Source organism: Neolamprologus multifasciatus, chromosome 11 (assembly GCF_963576455.1).
Source record: "Neolamprologus multifasciatus chromosome 11, fNeoMul1.2, whole genome shotgun sequence".
NCBI classification, from domain to species: Eukaryota; Metazoa; Chordata; class Actinopteri; order Cichliformes; family Cichlidae; genus Neolamprologus; species Neolamprologus multifasciatus.
The window spans coordinates 20,476,180-20,498,377 of NC_140449.1; the positions used below are offsets into that span (position 1 = coordinate 20,476,180).

Below are 22,198 nucleotides of genomic sequence, written 5' to 3' on the forward strand. Positions count from 1 at the left end.
TAGGCCATTAAATAACCTTATTGTTCTTCTTTAGTAATTCCTCTTCTTACTTTGGTGGTATGTTTTGGGTAATTTTCATCTTCAGTGTTCTGGCTGAGGGAATGAGGTTCATACGGCACATGGTCCCGTCCATTAGTAGTAAGTCATCCTGTACCCTTGTCAGAAAAACAGACATAATGTTTCCACCTCTGTGCTTGACTGTGGAGATGGTGTTCTCTGCGTCATATTCAGCATTTCTCTTGCTCCAAACATGAGGTGTCTTATTGATGCCAAAGAGCGTGCTTTTTAGTTTCATCTCACTACGGCACTTTCTCCCAAACTTCCTGTGAATCGTTCAGATGTTCACCGGCAAAGACGGGCACGTATGTGCACTTTCTAGACCAGGAGGATCTTGCAGGCAGTGAAGGTTTCGATCTACTACGACATAATGTGCTACCATTGGTGTTCTAGGTAACTTAGGTCCGAACTGCCTTCAGATCACAAATAAGCTCCTCCTGTGTAGTTGTGAGCTGATCCACCATCTTTCTCATTTCGTCACGATCACCCTCGCCCCATGAGGTAAGATCTTGCGAGGAGCTTTAGACCGATTCTGTCTTTTTCCATAAAAACGAACCCAGCATTAAAATTAGAGACTGTTCATTTCTTTGTAAGTGAGCAAACTTACAAATTAAGCAGGGGATCAAAAGATTATTTCCCCCACTGTAAGGTTACACAATAACACCTGAACAAATTTCATTTGCAATAAAGAGGCAATGAGATGGAAGTTAAACCCCCAGAAAAAGTTAATAAGTGTCCCTCGAGTTTTTAATATTGCATCATAGCCAAGAATGAAACTGGTCAACATTATAAAGGCTGTGTGATAATAATGATAATAACTTGGGAAATTTACTTATTTTGTGAAAAATTAAATATATCTGACTGCTGATTAAGATGCTAGTCAGCAGTTAGCTTAGTACAAAATCTGAAAATGGAAAGTGTGTTTTTATTTTTGAAACTTTTTTTTATTACTGTTTTCTATCATGGTGGCAGCATGCAATTAAAAGTGGGCAGGTAGAGGAAAAAAACAAAACAAAGGAGGGGGGCTTCAGAAGAAAGCACAATTTATGCTGAGCTGAAAATAACCTTTTTCATATTTAGCCCACAGAGTAACCTCACGCTCTGAAAGAATATCATTTTCTCAAAGTTCAAGCACCAGTCTTTTTAAGGCAGAAACATTGAATACGAGACCAAATATTCACTAATTAACTGTACCAGATGTTTGACTGTGTTGCTGTGATACTACACTGTCTAACAAGATCTATGAACTGGACAGGCTGAGGAAGAATGATAGACAGAGGGGCAAGGAGAAAAGGAAAAAGAGGAGCGCTTATTAAAAAATACAGCCTCCTTGATGTAACAGAGATGGAGAGAGAAGCAGAGGAGATCTGGACACCACCAGAAACAGAGCTAACAAAGGACAGAAGCAAACTACCAGGTAGAAGGTTGCACACAGAGGAGAGAATTTTCATCGAAATCTGAGGGGGGGAAAAAGGTGAGGAGAGGAAGCAAGGATGGACAGAGACAGAGGGGGATAAAATGGACAGCTCGTGAAAGGGTTGGAAGTACCGGAGAAGACAGAGGGATTCCCCAATGGCATTTCATTCCTTTCTCTCTCTTTCTTGCGCCCCTTCTTCCCATTTCCCTCCTTTTTTCTCCCAATAAATCATTCTGACTTATCCTTAACCAACTCATTCCCAGCAGGCAGCTAGAAAACTGTAACAATCTTTCTCCTACCTGCAATTTCTCTCTTTCTCTCCCTCTCTTCACGTGTCTCCGTTCCTGTCTGGTCTGTCTCTCTCTCTGTATCACACACACAAACACACACACCTTAAACACATGGTTGTATCAGTGGAGGTGAAAGTGGTGGTCGTGGTGGGGAGGGGATTACACCTTGTCCCTGCAGGACATGCAAAGAACTCAGAATCTATCAGACACTGTCTGGATGTGATCTATTTGTGCATTTAAAAAAAAGGCTGAAACTTAATATTACGGAGGCACATGACTTATCTGCAAGGGTACAGTTTGTATATTTCTGTGTATTAGTGCCCGCAGCGCACGGACGAGCCTGCGTGCGCTGCACCAATAACAGAATAGCAGGTGATGGTCCAACAGCGCTGTATTAAACTGACTTACAGTGTCTGGGGATCAAAGACGGGCAGTTGTGGAGAACAGGCCTGCAAGTGCGCCAGTGTATGCGTGTTTGTAGCTTTTGTAATAAACGGAAACATCCGACAACTCAAGGATACACACACACGCACACACGTCCTTCGGTGTGTGTGTTTGAGTGCGGTGAGGTATAAATACAGATGGTCGCTGTAGACTTCTCTGGCACCGAGGGAGATTCGGAGCTTTTTACTTTCACGCCATCGGTGGAGGTCGAACAGTTGACCAAAAAAAGAAGAAGAAAAAACTTAAAGTTGCAGTGATGCCTGATGGACTGCAGCTCGGCCACGATATTGGAGGAATGCGCTTTTGTCGCTCGCGGGGGGTGGAGTTAAAAAGTGAACGAGTGCTGCCTACCAAACAGAGAGAGGCGGAGAAGGAGGAGAGAGAGAGAAGGGAGAGAGACGGGTGGGCAGGGTGCTCACCGTAAAGGATGGTTGTCGGAAAGAGTCTTGAAGACCTAATGAAACTGGCTGCTTGAATTGTTTGCAGCGATAATAGAGCTCAGTGGTGTGCTTTGCGTTTCTCGGATCCTTGGACGGAAAAAGAACTGCAGTAGCATCCTGATAAAGAAGAAAAAGAACAGTTAGGGACAAAAAGAGGTGGACTTGCTCAGTGTCTTTTATTTTTGCATCGCTTTTTCATCCTTCTTTTTTTTTTTCTTCAGTAGCCTGAGCCTTGTTTTTTTCCTTCCACATCTGCAGCACGTAACTCTTTCCCGGCGCACCGGGCTGTTTGGTGCTCAACGAAAGACCGACCTCCCGTTTGGACCCAGTACCGTCCTCCCACACTCCTCTGGCGGGCTCACAAGCAGCAGTTCCCGGTGAGAAGAGAGGATCAGCTCAGTCAGAAAAAGCAGGGGGGACCGCACATACGGACAATACACCCCCTCCCCCCGTTTCTTTTTTTTTTTTTACTTGAAGCCCCCAGGATTTGTTGAGGAGGGAGGGAAGGAGGTCTGGTTTACGGAGGAGGGGAGGGTTCTCAGTCACTTTACAGCGCTATAGACTTTTGAGTTTTTCCAACACTTATTTACTACATCAGGTATGGACTTTGAACGTTTTGTATGAATGCATGAAGCATCTGTTTTCCCCCTCTCCCGTTTGTTAGGCATTTGCTGGGATGTGTGAGTCGCGTTGGTTGGTGGGGTGAAGGGACCGAGAGTGTGGCCGGAGAGACCAAAGGATCGGAGGCCGAGAGAGGAGCCGAGAGCATGGCTCTGGTAGCGCTGTCTCTCTGGGTGCTAATGAGTCTCACCTGGGCGAACCTGCTCCAGGTGTCAGCCAACAGGCATACCGTTTACTGGAACAGCTCTAACATACAGTAAGACCCCATTCTTCTTATGTTTACCAGTGTGTGTTTGTGTGTGTCTACTATTTCTCTTAATCTGCCCCCTCTAAAGGGAAGAAAATGATGTGCTCTGTCAGGCCCGAGCTGACGTATTTGTACCATCACACTTGAACTTCATCAGTTGTTTATTTCTCTTGTGAGCCATGCTTCTAAAGCCTCTCTCAGCCTTGCAGCAGTCACCTTCTCCGTCTGTCTTTTTTTTTTAACTTAATGGAAGAAATGATGTAGATCCACAGGCACTGTTTAAGCAGGCCTCTCACGTTTCTCCTAAGCTATTTTTGAGCCCCAAACAGCTCTGTCAGACCCCTGCTGTGAAGTCAAGGTGGCTCCAAACCATCTTTTCAACACCTTCTGTTGCACAACTGGTCAGACATATTTGGTTTCTGTTCCCTACTCAGCCACCAATCTCTGCTTGTAACATTTTACCCCCTCCTTCTCTCCCTGTCTCTGCTACACCTATGGTGGATGAGAACAGAGAGAAGGAAAGGAAGGAAATCACATGTGATTCTCTTGCCTTCCTCTCCTCTCTCTGTCTTCTCCTCTATCTGGTTCAATTAGGAGCACTTCTTCATCCTGACCCCATTGTGTTGTAGCAGTGTCACTATTCAATCTCTCCTTCCCGCTCCCTCTCCAACTTGCTCTCTCCTTCTATCCCTTCCTAACCCCCTTTCTTGTTTACACTCAGTCCGTTGGCCTTTTTGTTATCCTCCTAATCCCTCGCTCCTCGCCCCTATCTTGAATCAAGTGAAAAAGCTTTTTCTCTCTCTCGTCTTTCTTCTTTTCTCCCCCTTTTTTTTTGGAAAACTGCCTTTCTAATACTGTCCTCTGTAGTCCAGGGCTCTGCCACTGGATTCTTGAGAATGAAGTGTCAGTCTGCTGCAACACACTCTGGGTTTATATTTCCTGGTAGAATTCATAGTAAAATGTTGCATGTTTTAACAGCCATGTTTCAACATGGCCTACAGGCACTTTGTCCTGTGCTTGAATTAACACAGTTGAAACATAGAAGCCATATTTTTAGTAAGTTGTTAGATTTAATATAGTCGGCTTGTCTCAATAATGTCAGAAAATCACAGCTTTATGTGTCAGAAGTACAGAAGAGAGCACACACCTACCTTTTTGCGCTCCATCTTGCAGTGAATCCTGTCTTTGTGCACAAAGTGTTTCGGATACCAGGTGTCCCTCAGAGCAGCTCAGCATGTGATATTTACCTCTTCAACAGAATTTACCAACCTCCTCGAATGAGCAGTCGGATAAATAGCGGTTCTTTTATGACTGTGCTTATTAAAAGCATAAATAAAGTGAAAGGTTGGAAAATACGCCGTTGTTTTATTTTAAGGAGGATGAATGAGTCTGCCTGCCAATGGTTACTGAAGGCCAGTGATTTTAGTTTACAGCGTGGAATAAAACAAAGAGAGGCAGGTGTATTTATACCTCGCAGCAGAATTACTACACATAAAATGCTCCGTGAAGTAATAGACGCGGAAGGTATGAGGATATTCGTTGTGACGTGAGTGGAAACAATATTAGTTTTCCTGAAAGTAAGAAAATAATCTCTGCACATTTTAGAGAGTAATATTGCACGCACAGTTGCTGCTAATGCATTTTAGCCGGTATTTATTCTCCAAGCACCGCCCGCTTGGAAGGTGCTCATATTCAATTTCTATATTTTTTCCCCCCGCTATAAAAATTTGATAATAAATGCTAATGAAATTCCACCTTCGCTTTTTATATAAGAGACAGAAGTTGATTTTGGTAAAACGCAGGAAAAAGAAACACGCTTAAAGGCATAAAGGAAAGGCGAGACGTGAACCCCAGACCTCGGTTCAGTCAGCTCGATGTAACGTGAGCTGCGTTAACCTTGGTGAAGTGCAAACTCAATTAAGCAATTTCAGCTGATTTTTTTGTTGTAAATTCAGCGTGTGGTCATTTTTTTTTCTTTCCTTTTTTTTTCTTTTTTCTTTTTAGAAAAAGCAGGGCAAGAACTCAAGCAGTCTGGAGCAGCCTAACCTTTAACCCTACTGTCCAGGACTCGAGCACTGCAGAGCCCAGCAGTCAGTCTTCTCTTTCTCGGCAGGTTCCCTGCCTTTACTGTTTTCATCCCAGTGGCAGAATATTCTTAGCCCCTGCAGTGTGAGTCTTTTATAAAAGACTGTGTTTAATTAAAGAACAAGCCGCATCTCAGCGGACCTGCCTCATCCCTGATCTTCCCCGTCTTTTTCTCTCTTTCTCGTTCTCACTGCACACATGCACAATGACAATGCACGAGCAGTGAGTAGTGAGTGGGGCTAACTTTTTCAATTCAGCCTACTTAGTGAGTTAGGAGACAAAGGGGCCATGGACAGTGGGACATAAAAGACAGATAAACGGCAGGAGAGCCTGTCTAATCTACTCTTTCATTCACTACTGAACCATTTTTCTGCAGCGCAGATCCTATTTCCAGCATTTATTTTAATCTCTGTACTCAATAGCACAACATCCGACATTTGTAAGGTTGGCTGGCGTGTCTTTAGCCGTTGGCGATCCGCCTCCCTGGAGTTTCTCTAACTCGCTGTGTAGTGTGGAGGTTTAGAAGGCCAATAATAAGCTGTAGTATTGCTGTCAGATTGAGTGGTAAACACATTGTAAAGCCTCAGGACCCAGCAGTTTCTCAACCAGCTTCTGACCCCAAGCCACTCATCAACCACAAGAGACAGGCTGAGACTGTTACCAAGCATTAACTATTTCACACACACACACACACACACACACACGCTTGCAGAAACGTGGGTCTGCAGGCCTACATTTGTGCGCATGCTAGCTCGCCCACTTACATGCGCAGCTTTGTGTGTGCACGTAAAAACACACGCACATCGCTGCTGTGTACTTTTTTAACTTCTATAAGATGGATCATTTCCCACGTTTGCGTCTCACACAAAGGCTGGTGCCACCACCTATCAGTCACTTGTCACGGATATCCCTGGGCATGAATGTGTGTGTAACGGTGTGCATATTTTTTTGCGTGAGTGTGTGTGTTTGCCCTGTTACAGATGTCTGTGTTCATTGATGGGTGACCGAAACAAAAACAAATCCATCAGCCTGTTAAATCACACATTATCTTCCACCACCTGGCAATTAACCACTGCTGCGAGTGTGATTGCACGCGTACGCGAGCGCGTGCGTGGCTATACATGTGTATGCGTGTAATTTAATAATACAGCAGTTAACTGATTTGCATAATAGATATCTGCCAATATCGCTTTAATTTATCAGTTGTATATTTTTCAAGCGATTAGGCTGCGGATAAACAAACACATAAACTGTAGGCATTACGTGTGCGTTGTATGTGTGTGTTTCTGTGCGTGCTTGTGCGTGTGTTTGTTCATGACACTGTCACCTCTATGCATACCTCTGGAATAAAGCCAGCTGTTGCAGGGAGAATTTACTCCTCATACCAAAGCACATGTGCATGTGTGGTAATCGATGCCAAGGTGGAACTTGTTTTATATTCATCCGGCTTGTCGGAGTGCACAGAGACACGTCACGCAAGGCAGGAGAGAAATAATGCCATGAATATGAGAAGACTGAGGCAGCGAGAGAGAGAAACACTGCGAGACTGGTTGGAGAAGGGAGGATGAATTCAGGTGGATGCTGTGTTGAATTGTAATAGGGCACGGGCAGGGCGGCCTTCATAATAATGATGATAATAATGCCCGGCCGGTGCCCTGATCCGCGCGGCGAGTTCGTACACGCGGCTGTGCCTGAGAAAGAAAGAGGGAGACTCTAAGACAGACGGGAGGGTCGAGCAGGCCAATCAACACTCTCCTCGACAGCAACGCAAAGCTATCGGTCTCTGAGCCCTACTTGGGACAACAGTATTTACATTTATAAGTAGCTGCACAAAGAAGAGTATTACTCACAATCACCAGACCCGTGGCGTGCATGTGCATGTGTGTGTACGACCCATCTATCCGTGATGTTTGAGGTGCCACAGCTGTGATGTGTGTTTAATGCACCCTTGCAGCAAAAGCCTCACACAGGGTTCTAACTGTGCTATAGACACATTGATCAGACTGTTCATTAGTAAGGAATCATGAGGCCACACGGTGTACAGGTGTGGGTGTGTGTCCATGCGTGGTGTCAGATGTTCACACAGAGATGTCATTAATTAAAAGCAATAGGGAACACCTGTGTGACGGATGACTCCTGTTTGCGTAAGAAGATTCAGTGGTCTTCTCTGTCCTGCACTGCTCCTCACTCTTTATATATGCGTGTGCATGCTGCAGTCATTTTTTCTGATTGGACAGTTATTGCTTGGTAGGTGAGAGGAGCAATAAGAGATGCAAAGGAGGAAAATAAATGAATGGTTTTCCTCTCAATTTTTTATTTTTTTTTAACTTTGCAGATGAGCCAGGGTGTGTGTCTTTCTCTCATTCTCCTGAAAGCACTCATAAGGTGGTGGTATTTTAGTTTAATGTTGATTTTATGCGACATTTCCTGCTTTGTCAAATAAACTTGAACTGCATGTATGTTGCATTGTTTTGAGTTCTTCTTCACCTTCCGCCACCTACACTTTCTTCCTGTTTCTTCTCTCCTCTCCTCTTTTACACTTTGAAATGTTGACTAAAGCCATTTGCCGTGCATCTTTCTCAAAGCTCACACATGAAACACTCAAAAACGCTGAAAAATCGAGCCCACCATGTTTTTTTTTTTTTGCATCACAATTGGCCCTTTCATTTCCTCAAATGTTGTCTCGCTTACACCATCGACTAATCGGAAGCGTTGCTGTGAAAATGAAGTACTGATGTTAAGTGTTCGTGCTTGCTTGGCCTTGGGTTTAGCACTAACTGGTCACTGTAATGGTTGGATTCAAAAAGAGCTTTTGGGGGCTCGAGGTGTGGGGGAATTTTACAGCTGTAATTCTACTAACACACATCTGAGAGTCACTGTGAGTCCGGCAATTGTGATCAAGCCTGGCAAAAAGTAAAGGTCTCACAGGTACAAATATCTGACCCAGGATTGGTATTGATTTATGTGACTGCTGATCTTGTTCTGGTGGCTCAGTGGTTAGCACAGGCTGTTGTTATCAAGCCTTTTAGATTCCCTGTTAGAATTACCCACACAGTGTTGTTGGGGAGTAGAAATGCTTTCACCTCAGAGCTGAGTTAAACAGTCTTTGCTAAATTAATCTTCCTACGCGACCTCTGTAAGAAAAGTAAACTATCGATCTAGAAAGAATATGCCTATTTTTATGACCAGGAAAAATTAAAAACTGGTGCATGTGTTTGATATTTATTCGGAACAGTGGCCAGAAAACAAGGATTATAAATACAGGGAACCACATTACTACCAGTGTTTCTAACTGGTTGAGAATTTATTTTTGGTTGTCAACCTCATGGGAGGTGGAGGTGTAGCTTGGTGGGCTGCAGTGGGCTGCACATAAATGCTGTATTGTTGCAGACCGAGTCAGTTTTAAATTTCATCTGCGTTTTTACACAACCTTGTTGTGAAGAAATACTGAATAAATCAGTATTTATTATAGATCAGTATGTCAACCGGCCAAAACGTCAAGGCTAATCCACATACGACCAGTATGTATTGATAATGTGATATCGATTTACTTTTGTCAGTGTTGGGTCTTGGATGAGTGACCTATGTGATTAATGACACTGACTAATAAAAACAAACACATATTTGCACATATTTTTCCAGATTTGCCCTTAGTAAAAGATTTAATCACGCTAGTTTAGTAGTGTTTCATCCAGTCTGTAACTTAAAGTTGGTTTTAATTGCTTCAGTATATGTCTACATCTATTGGAATGTGCATGTATATTTATGAAGAAAGCACACATTTTATTTTGGAAATTCTGTGCTAATAGTCACAGTGATGTTTAAAATACCATTTTAAACATCAGTTTGACTAGGAAAAGCTGATTTAAATAACAGAGTAGAAAAGCTTGATCATGCAACAGACCCAGTGGTGTGGCTCAAACCATGCATCAATCTGAGATTAATTTCTTTAGAAGCTGTTATTTAAAAAAAATTTCTAGGTTGGTGCTCGTGTGGCATTTGGAACGTGCATGTGTTTCCTTATTGGTGCTTCCAGCCCATGCAGTCTAACCAAAGATGGGACTAAGAGTGTGAGTGATTGCTTTTCTTGCTGTGTTCTGTGTTAAGGCCACTGTATACTCTCACAGAAGTGCTGTCTGGACAGTCTTAAAATGATTAAAAGCTCAGGTGTTCAGGTGTTCAGACACGGTGGGCGAGTGTTGTCCAATTAATGCAACTTTCCTAAAGCAACAATCTGACAGCCACACCTGGGCTCTGGCCAGGTGTGAAAATTGGGTGATCTCAAAATGCGGTGCAAATTCTTTCCTCCATCTCACTCGTCTCACTCTACTCACTGTCCAACACTCACTGCTAAACGGCACTGTGTTATAGTAACAGTGGGATTGCTTTTGTAGCAAAGCACAAGAGATTGCAGCCAAAATAGGATCTGAAATACAGCCAGGGACAAATATGAGTCAGCTCTCCCGTTACTTACTCTCAATGTTTTTGAATTACAGTAACTCTTCTGTGGTCCTCAACAGAGAAAGAGTCTTACTACAAGGAAATCAAATCATTTTTTAAGCATCTTTGAGTCTGTTGTTCACCATTTCCATTTCTGCGTTGTCTGGAGAGGTGGGCAACATAGCCGCAATATAGTCTCAAATTTACATCATGATACCTAAAAAAATAATAATAATAATAATAATTGCAATAATGATATTTCTGATGATACAGAAAAAAAAATGAAAATGATGATTCATTGATGCTTGCAGGCAGCAGAATTTATAAGTATAAGTAAATGAAGGGCATTTTTCATCCTTCATTTCCAATAGGATGCTGTCACTGATGTCATTGTTTCTACTTTGAAGTGTGAATCTATTGAAACAAGGTGCCGGCAGCAGCATTATATTACAATAGTAGTGACACAGCATTAAACACAGTGACACAGCGTCACTCAAACGAAAGCACAAAAGTACCCCTGTAGTGTTTTTCTCGGAATTTTAAGTAAAAGTAAAACATGACTTAACAGTTCAGTTTAACAATAGCCAAAGTAACTTTATGTTGTAGCCCTAAAGGTGTATATACACTAAAACAGGTGTGTTGTTTCGACCTTTATCAAGAACAGTTTACTTGCATGTTTTGTTGGAGGTTTCTGAAGTAACTCTTGTATTAGGTGCTCTTCCTCTCAGACATGCCTGGACTTGTCATATTGTTTTCTGTATCAGTGAGTGTTTCTTGTTGTTGAACATAAACCCATGACGTTGCAATATGACACTTTTATATTGCATTGTTATTGTGAACTCTATGATATGGCACAGCCCTGGTCGTTTAGCCTCTCACCTAAGCGTACTCCAAAAATATTTAACCTTATATGCATTGCTAATAATTCTGCTTTCTTCTTACTGCTGTACCACTGACTCAAACTTGACCACTTTCTAAGCTTAAACAGATGCAAATCACCACGTACCTTAAAATGTAAATGATATACTTGCACAATGGCACACACGAGTTCACACAGTCAAACACATTATCATCTTTTCTGTTAATGCTCTTAAAGTCGAGGTCTGTTCAGCATAACCTGGAGTTTATCTCAGGACAGAAGCAGTGAGAGCACTAATCAAATGGTGACTGCAAAGAGGAGTATCCTCAGAAATCACGTTGCATGAACAAGAGGGGCCACATCAGAGTCACGCAGCGCTTTAACTTAAAACGGTGCCGTTTGAAGCGGATGAATTGCCTTTTTCCTTGACAGCCAAATTATTGAATGACCGTCTTCCCTTGTTATCTGTAGATTTTAGGCAAACTATGGGGTGCAACAAGAATTTATCTTTCCCACCCATGTGTTAAATTTGAGCAAATTGTCCGCAGAGAACAAGTCCTGTAGCGACGAGCTGGAGTCAGAGCACACAAAACACACACACATAAACACAGATGCACGCACCTGATGTTGTTGTTGTTGATATGTACATAATACTCTGAGCCGCTGTCTAAGCTCCAGCAGTGTAATCAGGTGCTAATAACAAGGCTGCGATGTTTACAAGCTGTTTTGGTGTGTGTATGTGTGAAGTATATGTGAGCATTCTCTATATTCTATTCCCCACCAGCGCTCTAGGGGCTTTGGGGGTACTAATAATGACTGTCAGCTCCTGCACAGACACACACGGACGCGCACGCACACACCAGATGCTCCAATGGTGTGTTTGTGACGCGGCTAATGATAGCAGCAGAGCGGCAGTCTGAGGCCATATGCTGAGCCTGATCACAACAGAGCGGAGTGGTCTAGCGTTAATAAACTCTACTGACGTGACAATTAGTATTCCTCTGCATAAAGACAGTACACTTCCACGTGAAAAATGCAGCTGTTTGCATCCAACTCTGCACAAACCAGGAATCAGCTGATGCCAGCCAGGACAATACAGAGGATTCTCTGTTGCTATTGTCACTGCTCGCTGGGTAGAAATGTTGATGTTTATTGTTGAGCTTCAGTTATGAATATTGTTATCGGCTCGTCAAGACGTAAACATCATCAGATCTGAATTGTGAGGGAATGATGGGTGCTTTTATTGGGAAGCTTCTCTGTAACAGACAGGAAGAATTATGGTGTGAAAGTCTTGACTGTGAAGGTTTGTTTTAGCACCTGGTAGTAGGGAAAAAGGTCCTCACTTCAGCAAAATGCACAGGACACAGAATTATGCTTATTCCATCCACAGAGAGACAGCATGTAGAGAGGGAGAGAGTCTTTAATTGAGGTTTTATCCATTTAAGCTGTCACTAAGAGGCCAACTCTGAAACCTTTTAACCACTCTCTTCTCAGTAATGACACAAATCAGAGAGGAAATGTGTTTGTGTCTGAGCTTCAGTGCGAATGTGTGCGGGTGCGGATGTGTTCATGCGTGTTAGCGTTTGTGAAGCAGGAGGGTAATTATGCGGAAATTGGGAAATGGCTAAGTGAATTATGACCTTGTTTCAGCAGAAGGCTTTAATCAGTCCCAGCCAGGCCAGGGAGGGAGGCAGAAATGTTCGCTGCACAAGCACTCTGCTCCTGATGGCCACAGCAGCCAGTCAGTAAAGCTGACAATCAGCCGGTCTGATGGGTCAATGCAAAGCAGTCACTCAGACTGCTTTAGTCCCAAAACCACCTGCAGAAAATATATGCATGATGATAAGGCTGAAATGAGGGTTGTTGCATTCATGACACTTTGGTTCGTTTTTCTTCATTCTGTATCTGCGCAGCACATAGACTGTACATAAAGGATGCAGCCACTGAAAATTCCAGCCTAGTGCCGGCGTCATCGCCATATTGTTATTCTGGAGCCAGCAGCAGCCACATTCAGAGAAAAAGAAGTGCTCTGCTATTGGCTAATAATAGCAGGCTTGGATAGCAAGCTAATGGGTGCAATGTACAGAGTTAAACAACAGAGCAACAACAGCAGCAATTTCATTCTTTGAAACTGAGGCAAAAACTTCTTGAACACCCAACAGGCCATATTATTTTTGATATAATTAATAATACTGCAGAGGTCACTAAAACCACAAACACTGTTGGGAGAGCTTCACCGAGATGAGGATCAGCTGCCGCTCACTGTGTGACTGTGTGACCCCCAACTTTAAGCCTGAATATAAAAAAAAAAATAGTGAGTTAAACCGTGTTGTAAACATGCTAATATCATCTCTAAGCTTGAGCATCTAAACCTGTTGATCTAATGGGTTTGACTCCCAGTTTAAGCCGTCCCCAAGTGGCTACTGAAGGGTACTGTTGGTTAGGTGGGCTGGTGATTTATTTTCATTATCAATGTCATGTGACAGGTATACTGAAAACACAGAGCTTCTTTTTTCATTTTTATACAGCCTTGGCGCTAATTAAAAAAAGATTTCGAAATGCAATTATAACACTAAGATCATTGTTATTTAAATCACTTAAATGGACATTTCCATTACCAATTAATATATTATCTGAAGTCTAATCGACTGTGTAATATTCTTAGATAATTTGTGTGATATAACAGGACAAGTGAAATTTGCTTGTTACATTTTAATAGAGGCCAAAGTCACATGTGACATCACCACATTGCTTGTTTTCTGACTGCTAGCTCAAAATCCCCAAAAATATTCAGCAGGAAAAGCTTAACCAACTTACTCATATCTGATTGATTTCATGTCCGATTATTGTAGCTTTTGAAAGTGTCCTGTTAATCGTTTTACGAGGCGCTACAATCCAAACTAATGATATCAGGCAAATTTCAATGAAAAGGTTTAATATGATATATCACATATTTGTCGTGATCAAAAGTGGAAACTTGGTTTGAATATGAGGCAGGAAAAGCTGGGGTTTGTATTTGTAGCTATAGCTTGCTGTTTTTGTTTGTGTGCATAAATCACGACTACAAGTTTTGGATTAATTTTGGAATGAGCTTGAAAAGATTGTTGTGCCGTAATGCTAACTGGTTCCAGGTGGTGTTGCATAAAACAAGCTGTATGATTTAATTTATTTTTTTAATCAGAAAATATGTAGTAGTTCTGCCAAGCATGCGCGTGCTGTTGATGTTGGTCTCAATCTCAGTTGTTTTGCCTGTGATTTCCTGGTGGTTTTATCTGTGCCTTCATTGTTAATGTGTTTGTGCGTACACATGGATGCTTGTGTGTGGGTGTTAAGTGTTCATGTACAGCATGAAAAGCTCCTGCTGTTCTGATGTGTGTAGGGCCAGCCATGCTGCTGTCAGTCAGTGTGCCTCAGAGAGCCTGTGCTGCTCTTGGTCTGGTTGTCTATTTCTGCCAAAGCTGGATCGATGGTGTCCTACAGACTCTGCACTCTTCTCTTGGATGTTTCAGCCTGTTCCTCTTCTCTCTCGCCGTGTATCTGCTGCTCGGCCCTCCCTCCACCTCTTCATCTCACTTGTTGGCTCGGCCTCTTGGCATCACTTCCTCTTCTCCTCCTCATTGTCCTCCTCTGCATCATCCTACTACTCTCAAGTCTCTCTTCACATCAGACAATGAGCTCTCAGTGTGTGTGTGTATTAAGTGTATGCATTTATTAGAGCTTCGTTATGAGGGATTCCTCTTGTTGTATTCACATCTTGTCCAGGTTGCACTTGTGTGGTGAATGCCAATGTGATGCAGCGGTTCTGTACTAGTTTTAACTGGTATGCGTTTGTGTGTATGTAGCTTTGTACCAAAACAGTTCATTCTCCAGAAATTTATCCACAATGATTCATCAGTTCATTGTCTCTCATTTGAGGACTTGTGTGAAATGTGTCTGGTTTTGGATAAAAACAAGGTATTTCACATTTATTTTTTTTTAAAAAGTAAATCATTAAGATTAAAAATAATTATTTTAACTACTTTTGGTTGGCAATAAGAATACAGTTAGTATGTTGTAGGCTAAAAAAGGAGTTTATTGGTTTTTAGCACAAATTTGCTTAGAGTTTAAAATGTGATCTATTTATATATTCCATTATGTGTATCTCTGATGAGAAAACTGAAAAAAACTTACCTCGAAGCATTACCTTAGGCTGGATGGAAATTGTGTTGGAAACACATGAATTATTGAGAGATTAGCTGATGATTCGAATCATAATCTGCAGCCTTAAATTGTAATTTTATATTGGTTAGTGCTGTATTGTTCAATTTAAGATGCTAAAATGTCAAACTCAGTAATGATAAGCTGGAAAATACTCAGAACTTGGTAAAGTTTTCAGTACTAGTGGAGAAAAAAATTAAGAGGCATCGTTTTTTTCCAACAAATCGTAACATCAATGACAAAACTGTGTTTAAGTGCAAAAAACATCAACTGTAAGGTGTGTGTATGACAAACATGTTAACATTCTCCTAGTGCAACAAAGAAAAAAAAAAAGTATTTTTAGGTCGTCTGAGGTAGTGCTCTGCTTTTGCGTCATTCTGCAAAATATGTGCTTTTGCGACACCAAGATGTCTTAGAATTGATTTATTTTTTTGGCATGAACTTCGACCGCATTATTACATAACTTGTTGACTTTATGTATTTACAAAAATGACAGATTTAAATCTTATTTTCCCTACTTATTTATAGACACCATGTTCTGCTTTTTTGTCACTGGTGTTACTTTAAACCTTTAGCACACGTAGCCAGAGTCACAGAATATTAAAAATAATACAAAAATAAATTATATGTTACCATTTCCAATCAGGTGTATGCAGCCATCTGTTTGCTATAACTATGAAAATACTTCAAAATAAGTAATGATTCATTCCTTAAGTTTAACATAATTTCATTGATTTAACTTTATTATCATGTCAGTGTCTGTGACACATTTTATTTGAGACAGGAAAAAACACACACACACACTAACATCGAGGTAAACTGTTTGGAGACACTTTGTTTGAACGTTCCTGACAAAAGGAGGATTATGTTATAATATTCTGTGAACAGCTTTTGATAAAGATTTTGGGCGTCAATGATGTTACCATTAAGTAAGTAACAGCAGTGACAGATTTTCAGGAAATATGCTTTTAACAAAATGGCTGCTAAAAGGCATCAAACCTGTGAGACATACTCTACATGAAAACATACTATTATTATTATTATTATTATTATTATTATTATTGACAATAATTTCTGTATCCTGGTTTTTTGGTTTGTTTGTTTTTTTTGCTGTTTTTGTTTTTTTGTTTTTTACAAAAAAATTGGGTCAAACCAGTGACTTAAAGTGTCTTATGAAATTATGAGACAAAAGAGAAAAATTACAATACATTCTATAGACCGTCAGGAAATATGTCTCAGGAAGTCAAGTGATGTCGTGAATGTGATGATTTTATTTCAAAACTTTATTTCTTAAACGGAAACATATGTGACATAGCTCCACGGGACAATTGTGTTCTTTATAAATATCACATTTATTTTAAAAAATTGTTATGTCATGTTTATTGTACATTTGATAGGTACACTTATATTTTTGTATTTAAAAACATTTTTTTTAACCTCAAAAGTGTGTTTATCGTGGGAGAAACCCTTGTGTGTTACTTGCGCCTATATATCAAATTAATGCCTCCAGAAGGTTTAATTGTTTAAATAAGATATTTTGTTCTTATATCATTTTTAACAGAAATAAAAAGGTGTTTTTCAAGTGTAATATTTCTGTAAAGGCTAGGGACAAAAATCTGATTTGGCTCTATTTTTTTGTTGCTAGGTTAGCCTGCCACTGGTTGTGTCTAGTTGCTGGTAGACTTTTCTCCGCTCCAATCTGGGATTTTAGGAGAAACATGACACTTTTTAGACACAATAATTGTGTTATCCTGATAAATTAACACTGTCTCTTAACGTTTAAGATGGCCAGGCTTTACTAACCTCACGAAATTCCTCATAAAATGTTATTCAGTCTTGTGAAGGTTCACTGCTGTTCAAGTGTTCAGCTGCTACTGAGTGGAGAGGCTGCGTGAAGGTATAAGTCAGCTGGAGGAGGCAAAGATAGGAGTGTTGGTGTCAACACTGCTGGATATTAGTGTCTAATCCAGTAGTAATTTTTAATATCTTTTAATCCCTGATGTCTACAAACGCCCTGTAGGGGTGACAATCACAGAGAAACTGATGATGACAAATATTATCTTGATACATTGTCCTCTATAGCGATGGCGTCACAATCTGTAATATGTAACAGCATCTTTGTAAATGAAGGAAAATATGCCCTCAAAATTAAGTCTTCACTGCAATCTATTGTGAAGATGGGTGTGTGTGTGTGTGTGTGCGTGCGTTATATTATTATTCAGTTTTAATAATTTGTCAGTTAATTACCTCTCTGATTTGCTTTCTCATTTGTTCACCATTTTCCTCCTGTGAATTGCTTTTTCTTCACTGTGAGTTAGTTAACTTGCTCATTTTACACTTATTCATTTAATAAGCTCGATGATGAGGAGTCGTGAAGTTGTGACTCTGTTACGAATTTTCTGGGGAATCCATTTTCGAGCATGTTTTAATCAATCAGATAATGTTTGACGCCAGTGTGTCATTGACGTATTGGAAGAGAAAGCAATGCAATACACAGCTTTAATGATATTTGGTCTCCTAATTCTCTGGGTGAAAACTGATAGATATAATCAATTTATAAAATCCTTTATTTATTTATTTCTTGTTGGAATCCACTAATAATTGTGGTTTTGTGGATTTATACATCTGAGGAGCTCCATAACAGCTATACAAATCTAGTGCTTCTATAAAGCAGCTGCAGTTATTGATTTACATGAAATGGATATTAATAAATCTATGTATGTATTGTCTATGCTTGCTCTGTTTTTAAGCGTGTTCACGTGTGAGTCTCTGCATAGCTTTGAGTTTTTGACCTTTAGTTTGGACTTCAGATGTATGTTTTTTTTTTAAAAATGTATGTATGTTATATATTTTAATGAGGTGCATACATGAGTACACTGAAAAGAGTTGATGGTTGTCAGTGGAGGGAGAGGAGGATGGCTGAGAGCTAGCAATGCTGCCTGGCCTCTACGCTAACACCCACGCTGTCTGTAGGCTCTACTCTCTTCCCCTACGCTTTGAGGTACGGCAATGTGGTAGCGCCGCCGTAGTAAGACTGCATATGAATGAGTGTGTACTATCTCTCAGCCAAGTTCTCTGTCCTGAGCGCCTGTCTTGTTTTTAATGAAAGCTTTAAGTCCAGGACGGCTGCTGGAGGTGGCTACATCCACTTTCTTTATTTCACATGTGCGAGAGGGAGAAGGAGAGTAGAGGATTGGGGGGTGGAGGGGCGCGTGGAGGATGTGGGGGTTGCAGGGTTGTTGTAATGAATGTACTGCAGTTAAAAAGAATTCTGTGTCACTTCCCGGGAGAGAGGGAAATAAAGGTGGTGGCGGGGGAGAGGGAGATGTGGGAGGAGATGTTGGGAAATAGGATGTGTTGTGTTGATGGAGCTGAGTTCTTCGCAGCCAGACAAACTCTCCTCCCATTCTAGTGTTTGCGTGCATTTGTGTATATGTGTGTGCGTGTGTGAATATGCGTATATGTGTTGCAGTGGGGTGCAGAACGAAATCAAGAAAGAAGGCATGTGAATGCCCCACAGCCTACGAGCATACCACCCACACATTTTACCCACATGTATTAGACCCATACATATGCATACTTCTCCCTTTTCTCCTCCTGTGCTGTTCTTTCCATTTTTCCCCTCTGCTTTCTCACCTCCATCCATGCACAAACACACACACACACACGTACTATCTTTCACCAACACATGCACATATGCCGAAGAAAAAACTGGTTACACAGGGGCAATCTCTGTCATTGCTCCCCATAGATTCCTCAAGGGGGTACATTGTTATTTGCTACCAGCCCTGATCAAATAAAATGGAACAAAGAGAACACACTCCGTCACACACAAATTCATAGAAACACACATACAGTCCTGTTTGCAAAATTGTGACTGAAGAAAAAAGAACGGTGCCACCCAACCACCTACTCGCTGTGTGTAAAATGTCACTCACACTGCACACACTCGAGTGTTTTCCCCTAGAGGTGAACAGTAAATCCCAACATATGTATTGCATCACGCATTGCTATAGTATCAGATGAGATAATCAGAGCCTCCAAGCTACTCTCCTCTTAGGCTGGATGTGGCTTTGGAGATGGATGAGGATAGGCAGAGAGCGGGAGAGCAGTTTAACTCTGCATAAGGCATATCTGCTGGCAATTGTTGTTACTTAAAAAAAGACAGGGAGCGCATACAACAAGAAGAACCAGACAGAGAAAAAAAAAATCATTGATGGAGGGTGAAGGAGAAGGAAAGGGAGGGCACCAAAGAATAGAGAAAGGAGGGCCCTGCCGAACAGTACTGCCAAAACCGAGGTCAATTGTGATGAAAATGGCCGTTCACATGACCACAATAGCGGCTGAGTGACAGCACTAAAGCGGCATGGACGGGCTTATCCTGATCACTCAGGGCCTTGACTGGGGAAATCACAATACCCTGGAGATCTGTCCTTTTTGGGCTTGGAGGATCACAGAGCGCCCACGGTCCCAAGCTTTGGCCCTGAAATGTCCCCAGCATTACCATATCAATGCTTCCCCCGGCTATTCCGCCAAGGACCAGGGCGGCTAGTGATAGTGCCTGCCGGTTAGCATCGTCCTGTGCCTTCACAAGACTATTCAGCAGGGTGTCAATGCTAACTCAATACTAAGTGTGAATGGGAAGAAGTGTAAGCTCACCCCTGTAGCGTGAACCCATGTCTGCTGTGCATTCAGGCCAGCGTTGGCGTGTATATGATGCACATGCACTGCAGCCCTGGGCTTTTCTAGGCATTGCCGGGTGGATCTGTATGTGTCTTAGATCTGACTTTAAACAGACTTCAGCTTGCCAGCTCCATGGTACAAAGTCTGTGTACAATAACGCTCATGTGGGAGCAGTGCAGCTAATTGTTTGCTGAATTCACAGCAAGCGAGGGGGCGTCATGTGTGCCTCCTGCACACACTACCCAGGTGCCACCCCTCGCCTAAATGAAAGTTAATATTTCAGTAGTGAGAACGCGTCTGATGCGGACTTCATGCTGTGTGCTACATGTGAGAAAGGGCAACTTCAGACAATACTCGGACTCTTGATGTTGTCTGGAGTTGGAATGTGTGAAAACAGCCCTTTTCCTCGTCTCTGCCTGACTTTTTCTTTTCATATTTCAAGTTGCTCTTATATTCTGGGGCTGAATGTTGAACTTTTTAAGTTCCAACTGATATGTGTCCGCTTGCAGAGATTTGAATACTTGAAAAGTCTAAAGACAGGCATCCAGTTCTTGCTCAATTCAGACCAGTTTCTGATTCTAATCATATTTCTGCCAGTTTTGCACAAATTTTGTAATAGAAAGTTCTCATCCAATATTTAAGTGTGTTTAAAAACACAAAACGTGAACAAATTTGAACATCCACATTAAGAGACAACAGTGTGTGTCGCACTTATGTGACTCAAAGCTCCACAGCAACAACTTGGAGATTGCACGGCTAAAATTATTGTGACCATGTGCAAAAATCTTGCACACTCATTGCCTTTGAAATTCTTGCTTTGAAGATGGCGGCCAGGTCTGGGATCGCTTGAATTCAGTTGCCATCTTGAAATGATCAAGATAGTAATAAAATAGCAAAACGACACATGGTGCAGAAGAAGTGACGTCATTCTCGAGTTAAAAACATTCCAGTAAAAAAGTTGCAAAAGTAAGAAAAATAGAATTTGTTTATCTTTTTAGCCACGGAGAGGCATTCATGTATCACTACCAATAAAGTGCAGTACTTGTTTGTTTGCCTGATCAGTGGTCTGTGCATACCTGACTTAGCAAGTCTCAAACACACAACAATGCTGGTACAGATGAAAAGTTTTACTAATGTTTACGTTCACCACGGCCATCTTGGATTAACCTGGATTAACCTGGATTAACCTGGATTAACCTCGAGTTGGTGCGGATGCTTTGAATTTCAAAGTCGAAAATTTGGACTTCAGACTGAAACGTCAGTCTGCTATTAGCTTGTGACTGAACAGGGTCGAGTTGGCAGCTACATGTTGTAATTAACTGTGATAAATTGGTGAAAATCAGAAATGTGTTGAGATCTGCTACAAATCTCTTCCTGTCTACATACAGACAAATACACGATAACTATTTACACCCAGAGTCCAGACAGAACCTCACAAACTTGAAAGAGAAATTCAGAAATTCCTCTCCAAAACGAGTTACTGCAGTCAGTCTGAGTCAGATGTGATCGTTTGGAGACAGCTTGAACTAACCTGTACAGATGCTTTGTGATTTAAAGCGGTTGTCCAGTTACATGCTGAACCTCTGGGCAGTCAGTTGGCTGCTGAAGATATTTTCAGTCGTTCTCTGACAGCAACAAACAAATGTAATCACCAGGCAACCTTAAAGTTTTCTTAGTTGCTCTCCTATTTTTACTCCAATATGACTGAACAACAAATAGTTGTTCTAATAAAAATTATGTCCCCAGCTGTTGTGTCAGTGTCAGGAATAAACTAATTTGTTTTGGGAATATGGACAAAAAGAGTGAAACTTCTTGTGCTGCACCAAATCTTTTCATATTCAGTCATTTCAACCTGGGAAACTGCTAAATTGGGTGGCACTGGTCAGATTAAAGCAGTGCTGTAAAATCTGATACCACTTTTCTGCTGTGGATTGACTCAGTTTAGTAACAACCAATCTCGGTTGCCTGAGTTTAAACTTAGTGTATATGGCTCTCGCAAATAAAAAGTGATGATTGAACGCAAGAGAGTAAATTCTACATGAAAGTTTTGGTACATCATCTCTGCTCTTACCAACTTTGTGCAGTTTGCTTCAGATAGAAGACGACCGAAACAACACAGTGGAGCAGGGTGTGAAAAATGAGAGCGCATGATGTGAGAGCAGGTTACAGCCTCCCCGTGTTCTAAACATATTATATCACATGGCACTCGCAGTATATAGCCTTTTAGATCATTATAATGGAATTAGAGATAGTAGTCAGTAAGAGTACGAGCCACAATGTAGTGATAACCTGATTATTACGCAACGGGGAGGAAATGGATGATCTCGAGAAGAAGGGTTACTTTTTAAACTGCGAGCAGAAGGTGCGGAGTATGAGAGGGAGAGGGCAAGGAAGGAAGTAAGCAAGGAGGAAATCGAT

General features: G+C 41.4%; 1 protein-coding gene across 1 annotated transcript in view; it reads left to right on the plus strand.

Moving 5' to 3' along the window:
• Positions 1-2,353: 2,353 nt before the first annotated feature.
• Positions 2,354-22,198, plus strand: part of efna3b (ephrin-A3b) — a 66,520-nt gene continuing 46,675 nt past the window's right edge. The window contains exons 1-3 of the mRNA XM_085177078.1: positions 2,354-2,804; positions 2,907-3,025; positions 3,313-3,525. Coding sequence (XP_085033204.1) covers positions 3,416-3,525 — 110 coding nt within the window. The 5' untranslated portion in view covers positions 2,354-2,804; positions 2,907-3,025; positions 3,313-3,415. The remainder of the gene's footprint in view (positions 2,805-2,906; positions 3,026-3,312; positions 3,526-22,198) is intronic.